General features: G+C 41.7%; 1 protein-coding gene across 1 annotated transcript in view; it reads left to right on the forward strand.

Moving 5' to 3' along the window:
• Positions 1-5,135: 5,135 nt before the first annotated feature.
• LOC144742130 (neurobeachin-like) overlaps positions 5,136-22,719 on the forward strand; it is a gene marked incomplete at both ends in the record, with an annotated part of 31,637 nt that continues 14,053 nt past the window's right edge. The window contains 10 exons of the mRNA XM_078624628.1: positions 5,136-5,367; positions 6,663-6,763; positions 6,920-7,015; positions 7,890-8,011; positions 10,173-10,299; positions 11,291-11,410; positions 11,968-12,114; positions 19,730-19,927; positions 20,004-20,137; positions 22,180-22,288. Of these exons, the coding sequence (XP_078480754.1) occupies positions 5,136-5,367; positions 6,663-6,763; positions 6,920-7,015; positions 7,890-8,011; positions 10,173-10,299; positions 11,291-11,410; positions 11,968-12,114; positions 19,730-19,927; positions 20,004-20,137; positions 22,180-22,288 (1,386 nt within the window). The remainder of the gene's footprint in view (positions 5,368-6,662; positions 6,764-6,919; positions 7,016-7,889; positions 8,012-10,172; positions 10,300-11,290; positions 11,411-11,967; positions 12,115-19,729; positions 19,928-20,003; positions 20,138-22,179; positions 22,289-22,719) is intronic.

Raw genomic sequence — 22,719 nt, forward strand, 5'->3', positions numbered from 1 at the left:
CATATTTTTAATTGATATACAGTAGGGCTGTCAATCTGGTCCTCAAATCAGATAAGAATTTCTCATATTTTTATTCGAAAAATGTGAGTACTCTTCAATTTTTTTTCTCACTCATCATACACATCCATTGATGTCCATAATGTTACTGATCTTGTGACAAATGGTCACAGAGGGAATAATGAGCCTTGGCTCAGTTTTTTTCTGTTCTCTGAAGGAAAGCCAAACATTTTCTACATGATGCTCGTGAGATTTTCCAGAGATGGAACTCTGCGCCATCTTGTAAACAGTACATTAACTTTGTCGGTGACGTCAGGGACGGTCATGTGAGACTTTTGAATTTGAATTGTTTTTGAATATGGAAGGTTGTTCTCACAGACCTAATACACATTTCGGCTTTGTTCTGTGTCAGTTTAAACTACTGAAAATTAGGGATCAAAAACAGCAGAACATCTCTAACTAGAAAATCCCTCTTCGAGAAATTTTGCGGTAGGTCTGCTCCGTCGGGGTCCGCGTCCTGTAGCTGACCCAAAATCGCAGATCAGTAGGTGCTATGAAACAACCTGAAAGCCGCAGAGTCGCAAAACACCCGCAGTCGGCAGGGCCGCGGTCCCCCGAACGCGTACATGTATAGTTTACGGCCGTAGGTGAACGTACGCCTGAGCTACAGGAGAACAGGCTGATGTTGGTGCGGTGGTGTGTGTGACAGACACAGGGTGTTGCAGCCGTTTTCTCCCCTTTGTGTCTGCCCCTCAGGGATAGGGGGAGCGGCCGCGTTGAGGCCCGTGGCGTGAGCACCGTGCGTCCTATCGACAAGCCGCTTTTTTCGTCTGTGGCAGAGGGAAGTAGACCTATCCGACGGTATATAGTTTGTTTATATGTTTAATAGGTAAAGGGTTGAAAAAAATGATAGTTTGGGCCTGAATGTGTTTTTCGAAGCGTTTTAATCCTGCTTGCTGCCCTGTAGCGTGAAAACGGAAAGACGTGGCCCTTTCAAATTTACACATGTAAGAGGGGACACAGAACTCTACAATCTGGTAAAGTTTCAGGTGTGTAGGTCAAACACAGACGACACAGGAGCAATTTGTTTGGAAAAAAATAGTTTCGTTTTCAGCCGAGATTTTAGGGCCAGTCGGCGCTTTCAGCGCATTTCCATCCAGTCCAAAACAGCAGAACATCTCTAATAACACCAGAGGAAGTTACTAGGTTTGTCACTAGAGGTTGGAATACTCGCTAAATATAGCGACAAAGTTGTTTGAGTGCAAGTTTGGTTTTCGGGCTATGTTTCGGTTTCAGTGAGTGATTCGTATCAGTCGACTCGTTCACAGGGAATGAACCAACGAATCAGATTCACCCACACCATTTCACTGCCATACTCAGCTGAACTGTGAAATGAACAAATCATGAATCAGTCAGTGATTCAATAGTTTGTTCACCCAAAATATTAGTTCTTTCGAACGAGGATAACACATCAACACACATGTGACATTGTCCCATGTTGTAGCACTTCTAGAAAGGTATATAAATATATACACTACCGTTCAAAAGTTTGGGGTCACTTTGAAATGTCTTCCTTTTTGAAAGAGAAACTTTTGAAAGACGACAATGTTAAATTAATCAGACTATATACACACACATTCAGTACAGGCCAAAAGTTTGGACCTTCTCATTCAGTGTGTTTCCTTTACTTTCATAGTAGATTCTCACTGAACTTTTGGCCTGTAGTGTGTGTGTGTGTGTGTGTGTGTGTGTGTGTGTGTGTGTGTGTGTGTGTGTGTGTGTGTGTGTGTGTGTGTGTGTATATATATAACAATGACGAGATATCACCCAACCCTAATACATTTTAAAGCTGGATTTATGCTTCTGTGCTGACTGTATGGTGTATACTGTACGCAGACACCCTCACCATCTTCATAACTCCAACAAGCTAGGAAAGACGCGCAAACGGTAAGGCATCAATTTGACGCAGAAGGATACCTGAGTCTACAGTTTTCTTGTTAAGCCTATCAAAGAGAGGAGGAAGCTGCCACACTTCACTCCAGAGGACCCGTGCTGATGCGTCTGCCAGCTTGAGCTGCACAGATTCCAGTTTGACTCTAATTAAAGTGCTATTACTTTCCTGCGTCGCGTTGTCGAGTTGTCTCTATAACCTCTTTCCTTCTTCCGCTTTGCAAATCTTAAACGCACAGCTCCTCTGAGCTCCTGAGTATCTTCGTAATCCGTTGCAGATATTCCTAATTGAAATTAAATGATTAGCCACAGCTGCTGGCGAGGTCTCCATCCTCCCTTTTCCTCTCCTGGGAACACGGAGAGGAGTCAAGTTTCGCTCCGCAAAGTGCTGATTTCCACACACGGACTTGCATCATCATCATGTGTGAGCTCATGGCTTTTATTTTTACAGTTTATATTGTTACCTCCACCAAGAAGGTTATGGTTTTGACGGCGTTTATATGTTTATCTGTCTGTTTGTCTGTTAGCAAAATAACTCAAAAACTTAACTGAAACAGATTTTAATGAAATGTTCAGTAAATACTGATAATGGACCAGGACCAGACGATTAAATTTTGTTAGTGTTCTGGAACCATCTGGATCCAGGAATCTGTTGAAGGAATATGACTCATTGTAGATAGGGACATTGTCAGCATCTGTGTCTAGAACTCCACAATAGCAGCAGTGGACTGTCTCTGTGGACCAGTGGTTAGTGGGGTCTGTCTGTTAACACAGAGGTTGGGGGGTGGAGCCCACCCAGGACCGAGGTTTGTTTTTGTTTTACTATTGAAATAAAAAAGAAAATGAAGAACAAAAAGAAAAACAGAAAGAGCTTGGAGGTCATGATTTGTGTAACAAAGTTACTAATGATTTTTTAATAACTATTTGACTATTAGTGACAAAGGCATGTTTTGATGATCATTGAATTTATTAGAGGAGATCAAATGAATGGAGGACGATAATATTGGGTCGAAATCACAATATGGATGGAAATGAGCTGGTTGGAGGAGGTCTGAGCTCTCTGAGTGATTTTCTAGTTCATCAATACTTAATTATTCAGGCTATCTTATCTGTTTGCAGTGGTTATTGGATAAAATACTGGATAAATGACAAGGACAAAGGCAGATATTTTCTTTTCTGACATTCAGAGGTGGTGAAGCCATGTTGTGTTTTGCTGTGATGTGAAAGGTCAATGCAGTTCTCTCGTCACTCGAATGTCATCTGCAGGTTTTCCATGAATACTTTGTTTGTGGTTTCTTCCGACCTTTTCGTGATGCCAGGCACCATTTTACCAAACCGATCAGAATCAAAATTCTTTTGACGTTATACACAAATGCAATGCAAATGTGTGCAGTTTTTGCTCAAACACAAAAATAGGTTGAAATGTTTTTAAAAAATACAAAAAACAAGATAACATACGAAAAATAAGGGAAATTGGGGAAGGGAATTTTTTTATATTTTTTAAACAAGCTGATGAGATGGGTTGCAGAAAAGATGATGAGTAAGATTTAAAATACACATGATTCCCATGTAGATAAACAGGCTGAAATCGTCATTCCAGGCGTTTTTCATTACAGAGTAGTCAGGCTGACTGCAGTAGCAGCAGTCATGTATTTCTCTGCATTGATTATAGGGGTTTACAATCATTCAAATGAAGTAGCATTCAGACTGATTGATTTTCCGTTCTCGGCTCCGCTCTGCTCTTCGGGGGTTAAGAGTGTGTAATCAGTAATTTCATGTCTTTATTTACCTCTCGTTGCATAATGGCTGTAAATTATCCTCGGGATCCGAATACTACAATTATACCACTTGTGCGGATTGTACAGTTTGTGTGAACGGTGTGATTAACGGCTGGAATCTAAACCGCATGGATCCAGTAGGGACTCTGGACTTCTGGCCTTGAAAGACAAATGTGATGTTCCTCTTTATTTTAACTTGCAAAGCAAATGCCTTCTGGGCGGAGATGATCTCTGCAGTCTTTAAGCTCCAGCAGTGAAACGTATCACCGTAATGTATTGCACCAGGACTGACTGATTATTGAGCTGCCTGTGCTGCTCCATCCTCACTTCTGCTTTTAATCTCACCTGGCTATTGCCTGTCAATCACAATAGCGTGCCCAGGCTGCCGTGGCCCATTTCCCTCCTGTTTGCTCCGATGCCCACCATCAGCTTGCGTTTCGTGCGTTCCATACTCGCCACAAACTTCTCTGGACGCCTTATTTCATGCTTGTTAGACATGAAGAGGCACATTATTGATTGATTTGTTGTTCACTACTTTCTTAATCGTGGCATCGTTTGGGACTGGAAAAGAAGCTGCAGAGTTGCTTCCCCATTCCACATTCTCCACTTACTTTCATTAAATTTTATTTTCATGGGTGGTTAAATTCCGATCTAAACCTTTTAGGCAGTAATGTGTCTTCTCCTTCCTGTTTCAGTGCTGGCCGGCTCTTTAACATGTGACCCAGATAATATGTGAACGCTTCTTCTCAGTTAACATCACCTGGAGAACAGGAAGAGCTCAGACCTCCACCAAGCAGCTCATTTCCACCCATATTGTGATTTCTACCCAATATTATCGTCCTCCATTCTCGATTCGTCCTCTAATAAATTCATTGATCATCAAAACATGACTTTGTCACTAATAGTCAAATAAATACCTTGTTACACAGATCAAGACCGCTGAGCTCTATTTTTTTCTTCATTTCAATAGCAAAAAAAAAAAAAAAACCCAACCCTCCCTGGGTGGACTCCAACCCCCAAGCTGTTGGTTAACAGACAGACCCACTAACCACTGGTCCACAGAGACAGTCCACTGCTGCTATTGTGGAGTTCTAGACTCAGATGCTGAAAATGTCCCCTGTCTACAATGAGTAAGAATCCTTCAACTGATTCCTGGATCTAGATGGTTCCAGAACACTACCAACATTTAATCATCTGGTCCTGGTCCATTATCAGTATTTCAACATTTCATTAAAATCCGTTCAGTACTTTTGGAGTTATTATATTATTATTTTGCTAACAGACAAACAAACAAACAAAGATAACCTGGTGGAGGTAAAAACTGGGTTGAACTAAACATCCAAATGCCTGGATATTTACTTCAAATTAACATAACATATACTCTCTTCCTCTCCATCTGTTATCCTGCAGTTGGTGGGTGGCGAGTTCGATTTGGAAACAAACTTCATTATCCAGCATGCGGAAAGCATCAGCTGCCTTGTGGAGCTGCTGGAGCACTGTGACGTCACCTGCCAGGCAGAAATCTGGAGCATGTTCACCGCCATCCTCAGGAAGAGCGTGCGGAACCTCCAGACGAGCACGGAGGTGGGCCTGATCCAGCAGGTGCTCCTCAGGATCAGCTCAGTGGACGACATCATAGCAGGTGAGCTTTGTTCGTCCAGCAGCAGCGATGGCGGCACGTCAGTCCTCATTCTGATTGTGTCCAGCAAATGCAAGTTCTGTCTTCCTTTTGACCCTCAGTCAAGCCACAAATGTGTCTCTCCATATCTTTTAATAGATCTGCATGTTGAGTAAATGTGCAGGCTGGAGGAGGATGGAAACACTCATTTCCATCTGCATATTTAATGTTAAGTGTTTTCACCCTCAACGCTTGGACAAAAGATGGTTAAAAAAAAGTCCTAAATCTTCAGTAACGTTTCACAAAACTCGTCTGTTGAACCTGATTAAGCTAATGTACACTGACTTTGTGGCAACATGTCATACAATTGTTACCATGGTTACAGCTTACTGCTGATTGTGCCCTGAAAAGCCTATCTCACACATGCAAATACACACAGGCTTTGTGTTGAGTTCTGTCACCTAGTCAGCCAGTTATTACTGAAAAATTCAGACGAATCAATATATATTTTCACACTGAGTTTTACTAAAGGAACATGAAGGCATCATGGAGTCGATGTGACTGAACCTACTGCGAAAAATAAAAGAATTACTGCCCTTATGCAGCATCATTCTGACAGTTTGGGGTTGAAATGATGATGAAACGTGAACACATGTGGTCAATTGTACATGTTCGTTGGGTATTGGACTATTTTATGGTTGAAGGGACTTCTCATCAACAGTGCTATCGAAATAATGTCTGATTGATTGACAGTTGTGGAGGAAATAAAGTCATTCTGAAATTTGTGAGAAATTCTAAATAAATGAATAGAGTATTAAGATATAATAATGCTCCTAATTCTTCATAAGTATCTAGATGTAACACATGTCTTTGTTCACAGTAACTTTTATTTATTGAATCCAGACTGTGTGTGAAATACATCTGGTGGGTTTTGGTCCCTTCATCGTTTCCAGAATGATGCTGATACTTCTCCAGGTGTTGTGTTGTTGTCTGTAGAAGTCAGATTCCCGGTGTAAGTAATATTCCTAGCTCCTGTAACTTACAAATGATGTCTCTGCTCATGAAATATAAACGGGTTTTCCCTGCGGCAGTGTTGCTCTGCCATTTAGTCATCACTTTGATTTACAAGTCAGTCAGCCAGGACGTGTTACAAGTCTCAATTCACCCAGAGAGGAAGATACTTTCCCTGCAGCTGATGCGTGTGAAGACGCCACGCATGCAGCGTGGGTAGAGTCCATCGTTTTAAAATGCCACTTCTATCCGTCCTCTCCTCTTTTCTCCATAATTGTGCACTGGGCGTGGCTGACCGGCTACGAAAGACTTGCTAGTGGACATGCTGGGAGTTCTCGCCAGCTACAGCATCACGGTGAAGGAGCTTAAGTTTCTCTTCAGCATGCTGCAAGGAGAAGGAAGCCTGTGGGTGAGTGACAGCAAGGATCAGTCCGCAATCTGTCGGCCCGGAGTGTGTCAGCTGCTCTGCTGTTGGTTTGCAGTGTAATTGCTTGAGTGAGCGAACGAGGCACCCCAATTGTTTCTTGGTGACTTCTCTACTTATTGCTGTTTGTCTCCTGAGCAGCCGAAGCACGCCGTCAAAATGTTGTGTGTGCTGAATCAGATGCCCCAGAGACACGGCCCAGATGCCTTCTTCAACTTCCCCGGTCGCAGCGCAGCAGTAAGCAGTCAACGTTTTCCATCCCGCAAGCCAGTTTGAAATTGCATGAGATAATTTATTGCATATAAAAAAGGATAATAATGGATTTTAAACATGTTTGGCATCAGCGTGCACAGAAAACTGGTTTGGATTGTTGATTTCGAATCAGAAATACTTTCAGGGAAATTTGTTTTTGTCACAGCAACGCCGACCAAGAATTGCAAGAATAGAATTAGCTAAAAAGGTCAATGGAATGTACAAGTATTGAAATAAAATAAGAAGACGGAAGTGTTCAGATATAGTGGAATAAATATTCTCTAGTTCTATGAATATGTGCTTCAATATGGGATGCACACATTTCCACCCTCAGGGAGGGAGGAAATGCTGCTTATTATCATTTTCCTTCTTAATCTTTACACTCAGCTGAGTCAGAAGCCTGGCTGCATGTTTTTACCTCTTGACCAAAGAACATAGATGCATTCCCGCGGTTGTTTCTATCAATCATCTTTTTTAGTGATGGTCTGAATATAGATTTAATCTTCTCTTCAGGTCCTTGTATTGGATTAATTGCAAATGCAAATACAGTGAGAATAAAGGATTTATTTCATAGAGGCTGGACTCTATTCAGTATCAGTGGTCACAACATACTTGATATCCCCTAAGTGTTATTGCATTTTAAAAAATGTTTAATGTGCAAGGAGACTCATGACCCAAGAAAACATTTTACAAAGTCACAGGTAAGATTTAGGATGAGGCTTCCATCCATCATGGAAAAAACAGTTAATCATATTTAAAACTTTTTGTGCACCGGCATCTTCCATTTTCCAGATTTTCGATCTGAGTTCATCTGTTCTGCCTCCTTCTATGTTTAATAACTGTCTGTCTCATCCCTCAGGCCATCGCTTTACCTCCTATTGCCAAGTGGCCTTATCAGAGCGGGTTTACGTTCAACACCTGGTTCAGAATGGATCCCTTGAACAACATCAATGTTGACAAGGACAAACCGTATCTCTACTGGTGAGTAACGCCGTACCGACTCAGGCGTTCCTGACTCCTGTCGCCGCGGCTGATCCACCCAGTGACTCTACATTATGGCACCAAAGAGAAACATCCCAGTTTTTTAACAGTCCAATTGCCTTTGCTTTGCCTTTTTTCACTTATTGAGAAAGTAATTTGCTGTCGACCTTTCGCTGATTTTCCAATCTAAGTTGTTTTTCAAGGTCGACACCGAAAAAAGCAACTCAACATTTGTATAATACAGTTTGTGAGGGCCGCCCCCCCAGACATTGTCACGATTTACTGTATAATAGACTGAAGTGGAATTAGCTGAGATGATTACGATTAAAACCCATGGAAGCATGAAATAAAGTGGCTGTTACTGGCTTGTGGAGGTATTTACTGAAATTTGAATATTTTGCACCATAAGGCCTACATAGCAGCTCTTCTAAGGGTTTCTGGGTAATTAGCGGAACCCAAGAGATATTCAGCTACTGTTCTTCCTGTTTGTGAGATGAGCCTTGGGATAAAATCACCATGGAGACAATGGATGTTCAAGATGAAAAGGTAGAATTGTCTGACGGAAAAGAACATTTACGCTAATTGCTTGGAGATATCAGTTTATCAGCCACTGCCTGCGATCAAAATAAAAGAGTCCTCTCGCGCTGAAGCTTGAGAGCAACATCAGACGGGGAAAGGGGGGTAGTGGTGAAAGTTGTTTGGTATTCATGTTGCAGGCATTCCTCATAGGCCAAGTCACAAACAGGATGAGATAGGCCGGGCTAATCCTCTTTATGCAACACTCCGAGGGCGTGGGCTCTCAGTGGCAGGGTATGTCGACAGTAAAGAGAATTGTATCTTCAGAAGCCGACCACGTCTGCCGCTTCCCACCTGATGTGTATTTACCAGCAGGCTTGTCAGCAGGGGCATCTTGGCTGGGAAAGCAACGTGTGGGGCTCCATATATCCCACCCCACATGTTCCCACACCACAAACCTATGCTCTGGTTATCGGCTCTGCAAAGAGGGCTGTTTGTTTTTCATGATACCAGCGGTTGGGAGGGTGGTGTTGGTGGTGCTGGAGGAGGGACGTGTGTTGAAGATGGGAGAGATGCTCAGTCCACTCAGAGAAAGATCAGGGTATCTGTATCTATTCTATTGACTCTGGACAGACGTTAATTCCACTGATCTTCTGTATATTTTGTCTGTGACCATCAAGATTGATTATTTGTTCTTTTTTTCATTATCTTTATTTTACCATGCGGTAAAAAAGTTTTTTTTAAGAGCATCCTGGCCATGACAGGCAGCAGGACATTTAACAAGCTGTAGACTAGTGCTGCCTGATAAATCATATTTTAATCAAATAAAATCAAACAAAATAAAGTTTTCATTTCTTTTTGACACTTTGAGACAGCTCTGTTGGGGGTTGCGGGGGGTAGTGGTACCGACACATACATGCCAATACAGATGAATTCACACAAGATTCAGTCACAGATGTAACATCTCCTCAATTCATAACAAGTTGTTCTTACAAGAAATGGTCCCATGGTCCTGTTTTCACGTTTATTCAACACTGATGATACAAAAAACATTGCCACAAACATCAGGAGATTGTGATGTATAAACACCTGTAGCTTCAGCTAAGGTGTACATGTTCATTGTTTATCAAAAAGTGTTTGTATCCTTTGGGAGGATTCTGTTATTATTATTCTATTATGTCCATTATGGTCATGTTCTTTTAAAAAATGTCTGAACATGCGGACTTAGTTATCGTCCATCAGCGTGCACATGTCCAACATACAAACAGCTTGTAGCTATAACGTCAGTGAGTCCATAAAAGTAAATCAGGTGAAACAACTCCAGCGAGATGCCTCCACGTTATTCAGCACTGAGCATCCAACAGGACAGTGACAGATCAGAGGGGGGAGAAAACACAGCACCAAATGGTGTTCAGACGTTTGTTTTATTTTTCACATGGAGCCTCTCGATGATTTCTGCCTCGTGTTTATGCGGTGAAATTGTCTAAAAATGATGCTGATCGCAGTCTCTCTCGCATGTCTGCTCTCTACAGTACATATGTAGACAAATTACTGTTGGCTGTAAAATATAAACCTGCAGTTAGAAACTCTGTTTGGAACATATTTCATCCTGCTGGCTGCACTCATGATGTATTTCTGTTTACAGCTTTCGCACCAGTAAGGGCGTGGGCTACTCTGCACATTTTGTTGGTAACTGCCTGATCGTGACGTCACTCAAATCCAAAGGAAAAGGTTTCCAGCATTGTGTGAAATATGATTTTCAGCCCAGGAAGGTAAGTGCAGCTCTGCTCTTCAGCCGCTCTCATAATGTCATCAGGTGAAGCTTGAATGAAACCACAGCTCTCAGTGCAGTGCTGATGTGAATAACAGAAAGGTGGAAAAAATAACACAAGTCAAAGTGTAGAGTCCTTTAGGTGTGACGCACTCTAGCAGTGAATATGTCAATATTGGCACAGGTGTGCTCTGCCAGAGTCCCTGTGACTGCTTCATCTGACCTGCTGGGTTCAGTTGTTCAGAAGAAGCTGCTCAGATGTGTAGTTGTCTAGGATTTAACCCCGTCTGATACTGTTACCTGAATGACTGACAACCGTAAACACATTATAATGAATAATAGTCAGAAAATAATCAGAAAACTAAACGTCACCATGGGCTGTTATTAGTGCTACTACGTTGAATGTCTTTACATTTACCTGGGCCCCCCTTCCAGAAACAGTTTAGTGAAAGGTTAGTTAACTTCTCCTCTTCTTTAGAATTACAATCAGAAATAATGTTTTTGCCAAAACGTATGTGAAACATTTCCAACCTTACCAGTAAGACAGCTATCGATTCCTGCTGCCACCGCTCAGCTCCTGAGAAACACAACAACAAAGTTGTCTATTGATTTCAGAGTTTGAGTGCCATCTGATTGCTCTCAGGTCGGTTTGCCTTCGCCCCCTCATGTCTTTCAAATATCCCTCCCACCTGCGCATGTCTGTAATTCGGTTGGACCCCTCATGGCATTGCTTTTTTGATTAAAAGGATAAACTAACAGAGGGCACATGGACACATCATCGCTATCAAATCAGCCTCTGAATCATTGCTTTGTTTGGAATCGCTTTATTCTGTGAGCATCAACAGGATCAGGTTTCTTTTTGTTAAAAAAACAAGGTAACAGTGACCCAGCAGGCATTACTATATTGTGAAACAAACAATTTACACCAGCTTTAGACCTTTGTAAAAAATATAAAAAAGTAATTGAATCCCCCCCCCCCCTCCTCTCCCCAGTGGTACATGATCAGTGTAGTTCACATCTACAGCCGATGGAGGAACAGTGAAATACGCTGCTACGTCAATGGACAGCTAGTCTCTTATGGAGACATGGCGTGGCACGTTAACACCAATGATGTAAGTACGGACTGAAAAATCTCTCCAGTGTGTGGTATCAGACTATTAGACATCAGCCTGAATGTGAATATCACCTGTGAATGAACTTTCTCTTTTGGTGACATTCATTCTATATAAAACTTTTTCATTTTTGTAATGTTCACTTCTTCATACTTTACTTGTTGCACTGGAAATGGAGAAGCTCTCCAATCCTGTTCTACAAGGATTGTAAAATGACAATAATGGCATTCTATTCTATTATACAAAGTAAAATATAGAGTAGTTACAAAAGGTAAAAAAATACAATGAGCTAAATACATCAAAATGGATAGAATAAATAATTGGATAGAAACATGCACATCTTAGCTAGATATAGGGTAAATATGTATCTACAAACACTGTGTTATACAATAAGATTCTGAACATCACCCCAGAATGTCAGACACAACGGTGGTCATCCACATTACTGAGGCTACAAATCCCAAATGGGTTTTGTGTTTCTTTATTGTTTGTGACTTTCTAAGCTCTGCATGTTTTCTTTCCATCTCATAGTATGAAATCTCTGCTCCCTCTTCCAGAGTTATGATAAGTGCTTCCTCGGGTCCTCAGAGACGGCGGACGCTAACAGAGTGTTCTGTGGGCAGCTCGGAGCTGTTTCTGTGTTCAGTGAAGCCCTCAATCCTTCGCAGATCTTTGCAATTCATCAGCTGGGTCCAGGCTATAAGGTAGGACCTAGATGGGGGCCACATTAGAGTACGTCAAAGCAGCCTGCATAACCTATCCCTCTGTGAAATCAGTGTTTGGTGGCTGCAGCTCCTCGCTCCTCGTGTCTCCATTTGGGGACCACCACCTTTTTGCTCACAGATAAACAGCTGCTTAAATAACACTCTGCTCTAGAAGAATGGGGCAGCACTCTGAGGCGAGCAGCAGGTACTCGGGGGGGGATAGACCCTCGAGCTGACTTGTATCAGCTGCTCCAGACGTTAGCACTCCTGCAGTCGTCTTGGCAAAGGTTGTGAACCCAGAAGAAGGCTGACCTACCACCAGAGGACTCCTCCAAAAGAGGATTCAGCAGCAAATTCTTATCTTATGGTGACAAAGCATTCAATTTGCATTTTTCTTTTTTATTCAAGCAGTTTTTTACTCTGCACTGAAAGGGAGAGGAAGGGACACAATCGGCTCTGAACCGGTTTGTTCTCCATCTGCCTGATGATGATTCCAGACTTTTCTCCTTAGATGCACATCTACAAGTATCGCAGCGTAAATACGAGAGAATAGAGATAGGAGCATTGGCTGTGGAGGTATTTACGCACTGGACGTAGGTCCTGACTGATCTTCACGGTTTAAACTGACAGAGATCAATGCTGACCTGTAGATCAGTTAAAAATATGCAGAACATGTTAAAATCAGTGTTCATCTCCGTCATTCAGTGATGAAAATTCTAAAATATCAAGATTTCCAAGGGAAGTCTGGTGCGTTTCAGCATTGCAGGAAGCTTTGTACATGTACGCTATGTCAGACTTAATTTGAACAGAACTGTTTCCATCCCCATTTTGTGAATCAACATTTTTTGAATCCACCAAAACCTGGAAGTTTAGTTTTGAATGTTGACGCTCCCATCATCATTTTCCGATGCGATACCTATACAGTCATGGAAAAAATATTAGACCACCGACCCAGACGCATGGCTGCAGTCATCAGAAACAATGGTTATCTGACCAAGGACCAACTGCAGTGTGTATCATGTGACTAACAGACAGACAGTTTTAGTCCGTGCAGTTCCACTGCCAATGATGGAAGAAACAAAGTGATGTTGGTTATTCTCAAGAAAACCATAGAAAATTTTCCATTAATTTTTGCCATTATTATGCTTCTCCAAACAAATGTACCTTTAGTGGGACCAGGTATTAAAATGAACAAGAAATTGAAGAAAACAATTGGTCTAATGATATTTTCCATGACTGTAGATGCGCATCTAAAAAGGCTGATGAAGTCTGTATTTTTCATGGAAAGACACATGATTTATATTTCGTTGAATGTGCGTTTCCCAATGATTTGAATCAGTTTTGGATGGAAACATGGCTGGTGACTTTTTAAACTCGTCTTTGCTGGTTTCTCAGATGTTTGTGTTTCATTCTGGGACTGGGGACTCTCTGCCCCCGACACACACAAATGTAATTGTGGTTCCAGTCCTTCTAACAGCAATGGAGCAATGCTTCAGGTTAATCGAGAAAAGAACAAAAGATGGAGCGCGTCCCAGAGAGACAATTACCTGCAGCTGATGAAGCTGTGAATGGTGCAGGCAGCGGCGTGGAGGGAGGGGACGCAGGTCAGGACGTTGCCAGGCTTGGCGGTTGTGCAATCCAGCAGACGTGAGAAGCTTGTTGGTTTTAATTGAGTGCTGCTGCAGTGACAGCGGCAGATATCAGTGTGTTCTCAGGATTTTCTGTTCAGCTGGCCTCCGAAGATGAAGCAGAAAAAAAGAAGTCACAGTATTTTTTCTTTCATGTTCTCGGGTCTTTTCGTTCGCACGCATCATGTTTGACAAGGTCCCACTCACTCACATATTATGTATCAACTCTGTGGTTTGAAGACATTTTTGCTGCCCAGGGTTCCAGTTTCTGCTGCATACAAGGATTCATGGCCGCAAATCTGACAGACCAGTTAGCTGAATCTGTTCCTGGGGCTCTTTTCAAATTGCTCCATGTGAAATTGCTCTCTGAAACTAGATGAACTTCTGACTGTTTCACTTAAACTTCCAACACTTCTACCCCACTTTCCCATTTCTGTGACTAGCTTGCTGAAAAATGGGTATTTTATCTCAAAGTCTCTTGTAGCTCTTATGTAGTCTAGATCTAGGTTTCTAAACCCACTGTCCTGAGTGTTGAGATGTCACCCTGCTCCACCTCTGGGTTCAAACCAACAGCTGCAGAGATTCACTTGTGGTTCCGGCCACATCGAACCATCATTCTGGGCCCAAATATGTGTCATTTTGACACATACATACACACACATGGTCACATCAGGTAAGTTCACGATATAGTGACTTCCTGTTCTGTCTGGTGTGTCTGTCAGACATTTCCTGCTCCGGACAAAGGCAGGACAAGTATAGAAATGTTCCGTAAATCTTCCTCAGGACTGAGCCTCCATCAGTTCTTCAGTGAGGTGAATACTTGTGACGTTTAATTTCCTCTTTGTTTGTTGAATCTCTTCTGGCTGACCTGGAATACTGCAGCGTGTGTTCACAATCCCACCTGTTTTTCGACGATGTGCAGGATAAAAATACATGCGGAGGTGGAAGAGAAAAAGGATATCTGCACAGTGAACTGTAAAAATGTAGTGTCTTACTATATCAGTGTTGATTTCCGGCTATAATCTCTTGATGTGTTTAGGTTGGATAACTTCTTACCGCTTTCACTTGCGTCACAAGCCGTGTCCCACTGACAGATCCTGTGCATTAGTCATTGCTCCAGCGAGTCAGAACAATTAAAGCATCACATTATGTTGTTTTTTTTCCTCATGGTGCACCCTGGTTATTTCTGTCTTTGCCTCCATCGTCAACGTTCTGCATAAGGAGAGATTAGCCTATTGAGTTTGTGCCAGTGCGTCTCCACTGTATGCACCGCTGGCTCCTGCAGAGGAGACTGAGGAGCTGAGCAATCCTGGTCCTCGCTGGTCAGGAAAGATAAGTGTTATCTCCTCCCAACACCCATAATCTGATGTCAGAAAATCACACGACAAGCTCACCAATATAAAAAGTCACCTGCTTAAACCGTCTGCCTCTCAAGATATCTATAGAGTGAAAGAATATTAGCATATTGTTCATCTTTATCTACAAGTGTGTATGAGGATGAGATGTGTGTCTGGAGAAAAAGGAATGACAAAGTCTTTGCAGGTATAGAAACGAACATCTGGTTACTAGAGTAGAGCTGTACACGTTTACTTCATATACTTTTACAACTATTTTTGTAATAATGCGATCTGCAGTAATGTAGTTCCTGCGAAACATTTACTGATGTTCCAACACTCTACTGCAGTTGTGAGCTTCAGGAAATGACTAAAAGATTGAGATCAGATCGGAGATCAAGCTGCCGAAATTTGTTTCATCAAGGTGAAATGCACAGATAACTGCAGGGAACTCAGTGGTCTGATCTTGTTGCCTCAGAGCACAGGGGCACATAGGACCAGTGGGGGGTAGACCCAGAACACCTCAGAAGAAGAGGAAGAAGAGTTGAAGAAGAGTTATCTCTTTCCAGAAAGAGATACTAGATGTGTTTTAATAGTGTAAAGGCACCTGCAGAAGCAGGACATTCAGGATATGACAAATTCCGATCAAAGGTAAGATATTTTGGTGCACTATCAAAACAAAAACATTGTGGGGAAACAACCGCATGACCAAATTCTAACAGCTCCATCTGATTTTAGAATAAATAAACAGACAAATAAATAACACATTTTATTTATAAGCGCTTTCCCCAGTACTCAGTCACTTTGTGGGAGACAGTTAAAATGAACAAGACAGCAAGAATAATACATTGGACTACACACAAGAAAAAGTAAATTAGCAAAAAATAAAAAAATGAATAAATGGAATATTAATAATGGAATGATCTGCAATGTCATAATACCAGGTAGATCAGTGTAAATAAATGAATAACTGGAAAATCTTTCAGAGCTCAGACCTCCACCAAGCAGCTCATTTCCACCCATGTTGTGATTACCACCCTATATTACCCTCCTCCATTCACTCTCTCCTCTAATAAGTTCTTTGATCATCAAAACATGACTTTGTCACTAATAGTCAAATAATCAACATTGGTAATCCTGTTACACAAATGCTCTCTGTGCTCTATATTTTTCTTTTTATTCTTAATTTTTCTTTTTTTATTTCAATAGTAAAACAAAAATCAAACCTCCGTCCCTGGGAGGGCTCAAACCCCAAACCTTTGGGTTGCTGAGGTTAATTAGTCACCGTACATTCCGTACAGTAGGTGTGAATGTGAGTCTGAATGGTCATCTGTTGGTAGCTGTGGATTAGCTCCAGCACAACCGTGACCTGGAACTGGAGCAAGCGGATGATCATTTCCTGAAAATCATAATCATAAACACCGGCAAAAAGAAAACCTCCTTGGCAGAGGTAAAAAAAATAAACTTCAGAGATTATGTTGTGTCATGAAGGAACTGTGAATGAATCCTTTCCTGCACCTTGTCGAGCAGACAAGCATTTGTCTGAGCAGGCCTCACAGGTAAACCCCTGGTCAACGATGGCCTCCTGCAGCAGGAGACGGAGGAGGCAGCTGTGCACTAATTCTTTTGTATGTCTGACTGGAATGATGTTGGTCATGGAGCCTGGGTTTGTTCGCCATAACCCACAAGATCATTATTTTAAGGCAGCTCACGCTTGAAGCACCGGGCACTGGAGCTTGTTATTTCTTGTCACTTGGGTCTCATGAGCAGTAACTTTTGAAGGATGAGAGAGACTCCATGATGAGATTGCATGCTGGCTTCTGTTTCAACTTGATCATGGATACCTCTTGTGCTCTTTTATCATCTGACTGGAAGATGATGTGCCATTAAACCGGGTTCAGCCCTCTTGCTTTCAGGAGCTGCCATCTAAAACATTAAAATAATGCTGCTGTTTACAAAAATTCAAAAATAAGGGCAAAAAAAAGAGAGAAAACTCGACTTTGGTTTTAAAACAACTGAATTTTTTATGTGTTTTGATCAAATCTTTTTGAAAAATATTTGAATCAGCCTGTACTGAACCACAGTTTCTTGATTGTATATTTGTCTCCTAGGTTACAGCGGTGATGTGCCTGTTTACTCCCTGTTTACTCTTTTCTCCTTTCAGTAACTGTCTCTATTGTCTTCTCATCACCGGCAGGATTTCCCCCATCATTAATAGTTCAGCTGGAGTGTGTTTCATTTATTCTGCACTGGATGTTTAATTCAGTCATCTTCCTTTTTTATTTTAACAAAGCCATCAGAAAATCCTGTTAGACTAAGTTATGAAGTTGAGGTTCAACTTGAAGTTTGGGCACGTCGCTGACAGATTCACTGAAGTTCTGGGTTTGAACCTGTGGAAATCACACAGTTTGAGTTTGAGAGGTTAAGTTGTGTGAGTGTGAATGGTTGTTGTTTGTGTCAGCCCCGAGTGGTGACAGGTTCAGGATGAATTAATGGTGTGTGTAATATTTGATTAAAGGCTCAGTGGCGTCTTAAGTCAAGGAGTCGTGAGTCTGTCAGTTTGATGACTATAATTTGAAGAGAATCACAAACTTTGCAAGTGATGGATGGAGATGGACAATTTGACTTCATTTGGTCAATTTTGGTCTGTCGTTTGTCTTTTAAACCCCCTACACTACAGCTTAACCGCACAAAGTACGTGTATTTCCACTAACCCTAAAAACTTGACAGCAAACAACATAATATTTTGAAACACCTCCACCAAAAAAAGTTCATTAAATGTCCATGATTATATTTACAAATAACCCTTTTGTTCTCTTTTCTTCTTCAATAAGTTCTGTTTTGTTCTAAATACCAAAAGAAAAAGCAGTCTAAACTATCAGAAATGTAATTCCACTCAAAGCAAAAAAGACAAAAGTGTCTCTACTCTTGTGATTGTTTCAGTGTCTGGCCTTTCAGGTTTTGGATTCCTCAGTGTTCATTGTGTTCCTGTTTCCCATTGTTCCCGTCGACCCTGTTTTCCTCTGGCTGTTATTGCTTTCTCCTCGTCTCTGTTCGGGTGTGTCTATGTCCTGGTGCAACCTGCTTTGCTCAATTAGTATCTGTTTCACTTCTCCTCAGTTGCGCTGTTTTTTAACCAACTAACTTTACACCTGCTGTCACCCTCACATCTGAAACCTTTGCCTTCATTAAATAAGTGCATCTGCAGAATTTATAAAAAAAGACATTTCTGGTCTTCCCTCCACTTAACATGCTCACTGTGACACAGAATGAAGCCGTCGCAAGCACATTCACTGTTTTGCCCAAGGATCAATCTCGTAACCTTGAAATTCCCAAACGACCCTCTGTAACTCCTGAGCCTCAGCTGCCCCTGATCTTAATGTGCACTACATAAAAGTCTGCTTTCATTGCAGCATTTTTATCTGCAGGGGATTCCGCCAGTGACTGTCCTTGGCTCAGAAATTGCTGCCTGTAGTAAACGGCTTGGTTAGACGATGCAGGTAAACAATCAGCTGGAAGCAAACTTTGATCCCAGCAGCCCCCTCTTCTTTTAATCACTGTCGAGGCTCAGGAGGGGACGGATCCAGTTATTACATGAAAAATAAAACAGAGGAAACTGAGGAATTATATTCACCTATATAGCCAGGATAATTTCCTGTCTGTGGTTCGTTACAAGGGTTACACGTCCTGAATGCCACCAAGCAGACAAGATGATGCAGGTTGCTGCTGCTCTGCTTTAGTGTTCTCATTGTCCATCGTCATGATCCTTCCGTCCATCCCATGGAGAGGGATCGTTCCTGTTTTTGTTCCTTCTGCTGATGGAGATGCTAAGGACAGACGGTGTTGTGATGTGCAGACTCCATAGTGGCAATTGTAATTTGTGACGTTGGGCTTTACAAATAAAATAGTAGAATAGACTAGTTGAATCCTGTATTGATTGGAAATGACATCTCGCTTCAACCTACAGCAACATAATTACTGTCCTCGTCCTCACACAATTAGTTCTTTGCTTCTAAACAGTCCCAATATTGGTGTGTGTTGCTAAAAAAAACATTTAAGCTACTGCTTTTCAGATCTTGGAAAATAGTGTCATATCAAAACAAATATTGCAATTACAAATATACTGTATGTATACAAATCTGAAACTGTCAGTTTAACCACATGTATCAGACATACAGGGGAATCGAGAGGCTGATTCTCTCTTCCTATGGTGACAAAATAAAAAAGACAAGACATTCCTAACACAAACGTAGACAATATACATGCACAACAGAAGGAAAAAAAAAGAATAAAAATAAAATAAAATGAAATATATGTAGCAGCAGAAGTTTTCTGTACATGTTATGTTTTAGAATGTACACAGAGTGGATAAATATATATTATTATGGGGGGGGTGATATGGGAGACTGTGAGTGAGGGTGAGATGAGGAAGTCAGCTTCAGTCAATGCATTTCTGTCATAATGAGACCATTTGTCAGGGTCTAAAAATAACATGCTGACCTCTAGAAGTCAGTGGTTGCCAGTTAAAAGAAAAAAGTCTCTTTCCGTGAGTTGATCTTCATTGACATTTAAAGATGAAACTGCTCATGCAGGAAGGAACTTGGTGTCACTCTAACATCTCCCTCTTTCCCGTTTCATCTCTCTCCTCCCCAGAGCACCTTTAAGTTCAAGTCAGAGAGTGACATCCACTTAGCAGAACATCACAAGCAGGTGCTGTACGACAGCAAACTGGCCAGCTCCATCGCCTTCACGTATAACGCCAAGGCCACCGATGCACAGTTGTGCCTGGAGTCCTCGCCGAAAGAAAATGCCTCCATCTTCGTGCACTCACCTCACGCCCTCATGCTGCAGGTCAGTGTGTCAGAGGACAACAGCTCTGACTCGGTGCACACAAGCCCTAAATATGGATTAACTGCTGTTTCCTCAGGATGTGAAAGCCACAGTGACTCACTCCATCCACCGCGCCATCCACTCCATCGGGGGCATCCAGGTTCTCTTCCCCCTCTTTGCTCAGCTGGATTGTCATCAGTCACATGACAGCCAGGTGGAGACCACAGTGTGGTAAGACGACGACGTACAGTTACAGGACCACTGTGTACGCTGGGTACTTTGTTAAAGCAGGGATGTAGATTGAATGATTGAATATAGGCTCATTGGTTGGGCTCTGATTTGGTTTTTAATATGACTGATTTCAATGCACAGTGGTCACTTCAGTGAATGGCTGCTATGTTAAAGAACACACTAGACAATAACAATATATATAAATAACAATTTTATTTATTTTATTTTATTAATTTAATTTAATTTTTTATTTTGTTATTATTCATTTCAGTTTATTAAATTAAAAAAAGTCCATTAAACTAGTCAAAAAAAATAGTAAGATATTTAAATATTATAATTCATGATATTATAGTTAATGTATGAGAAGAACAGCTATGTCACTGTGACACAATTGACAAGATCAGAGATTAACACACAAACACACACACACACACACACACACACACACACACACACACACACACACACACACACACACACACAGAGTTCAGGATCCCGGCAAGAGAAAAGGACATAGTGGGAGAATTGCATTTCTGCTCATGAAAAATTGTGAATTAAAATGTGGCTGCCTCAAAGAAGAAACCTCATGCTGGCAAATTTGTTTGCACTGCTCTGCTCTGCCGTTGATTCGGTTAGCAGCTTTGTGTGCGTTGTGTGAGAAAAGGGAAGGGAAAGGATCAAACGCACACAACACAGACATCTTGGCGATGAAGTTCTGACATCCAGAACAGAGTACGGTAACTGGTGAAATAACCAGTGCTTTTCTTCATCACGTCTGTAGAGTGGTACCAGTGTATCTGTAATAAATCATACCTACGCAAGCGTCAGCCGCGGTCAAGCTCAGTCCAGTTTTAATTATTTTTTCATCTCACTGGTTCTCAGCTCCTCTCCTCTCCTCCCCTTCATTCTGAGCAGCCTGGTCCAAAGCTCTCCCTCTGAGCTCTGCAGGGAGATGGAGCTCGCCTCTGATTGGGTGTTAGTTCAATGGCTGCGGTCTGAAGGGCTACGCACAGGAGCGGCCACACAGCCGCCCGAAGCTCCACGTCTCTATAGTGTCCTCTCATCTCTGCCGTCTCTCTCTCCCTCGCTGGCATGTAGAGGGTTGGACTCGCAGTTTGCCGCTTTGCTTTGCTTTCTGGCTCTGAAAGCTTCTTTAACTATTAACCCTCAACCATGCCTGGGGGCCGTGTATGGAGGACTAAAAGTGGCAAAATTAATGAAATAAATACATCATTAAATAATGATTTAAATGTGTCATTAATTCATTAAAATACGAATTCATTTTATGTAAAAATGTATATTATTTTTCACTAATTCATTATTTCATGGTCCTGTGTTGTATGTCGATTAAAAGTGACAAAATTAAAGAAGGAATAGTGATGAAAAATGAAAAAGTATTACCTTCATCCTCAGTCAGTGCTGCTCAGCCAAACAGGACGTTCTTGTGCTTGTGGTTTGATATCCAAGATCACACAGTTGCTCTTCATCCGCATGGAGGAAATGCCAGCACGCTTGGTGACATCAGATAATATGACTTTGTATGCATGTAGTGTACATGCAGGCCTGCATCTCTGGACAAGGCTGCACTGAAGTGATTGTGGCTTCGTTACTGTTGTGCTCGAGCGGATTGCCGCCAGAGGAAGGGAGGGAAAGCTGATTAAGAAGCATCACCAAGCATCACTGTCTCTCGGCCAAAGACCAAAAATGCAGCATGAAAGAAGAAAAAAAAAAGCACCTTCAGCGGACCTATCCTGCCACCTAACAGACAAGCACAGATATATTTTTATGTGCACACACACACACATCTCTTTCCTTTTGAGACCGTTCTGTCTCCTGGGGAGCTTTTTTTCTTCTGAATTGACGGGAGAGAGGTGAGCTGAAATTCCAGATGATTGATGGGATCCTCTGAAAATAACCCCTTTCTCCTCTGCTTATGGAGTTCACAGAAAACTCTTCCCCCATCACACGCAGGTTTCTGAAGGGCCACAGCTCATAAATGGCTGTTTTATTCCTGTGAGATTATATGTCTCCTTCTTTTGCAGCGCCACTCTCTTGGCCTTTCTGGTCGAGCTTCTCAAGAGCTCTGTGGCCATGCAGGAGCAGATGCTGGGGGGAAAAGGCTTTTTGGTGATTGGATATCTGTTGGAGAAGGTAACTATATGAAATCACTTGCATAATCTACATGTTGTATGCTCTGGATGGAATGGGTTACAAAACAGACTTCAGTATGTTGTATCTGAACCAATGGTTGGAGATATGCTGACTCACAAAGTCTTCATTTATTTTGTCTTTGAACAGTGATCTGAAATTCAATATGTCAAACTAATTCTTCCTCGGAATAAAGAACGTGTCATGATATGCTGGAGCTCATGATTCTATCTGGTCTATTAAGGCTTTGAAATGGAACTCTTCTAGTTTTATTTAAGTTTTAAATGTTGGAAGTGATGAAAATGACTCATGCAAGAATCAAAGAGGGAAAAGTTCACGGTTATAGTTTTAAATTAAGATGAAAGAGCCGGCAGATAATGTGTTTAAAATGTAGCTGGAAGCAGAATGTCAAACAAAATTAAAAAGACATCAAC

This window comes from Lampetra planeri, unplaced genomic scaffold, assembly GCF_965212315.1.
Source record: "Lampetra planeri unplaced genomic scaffold, kcLamPlan1.2.h2 scaffold_869, whole genome shotgun sequence".
NCBI classification, from domain to species: domain Eukaryota; kingdom Metazoa; phylum Chordata; class Hyperoartia; order Petromyzontiformes; family Petromyzontidae; genus Lampetra; species Lampetra planeri.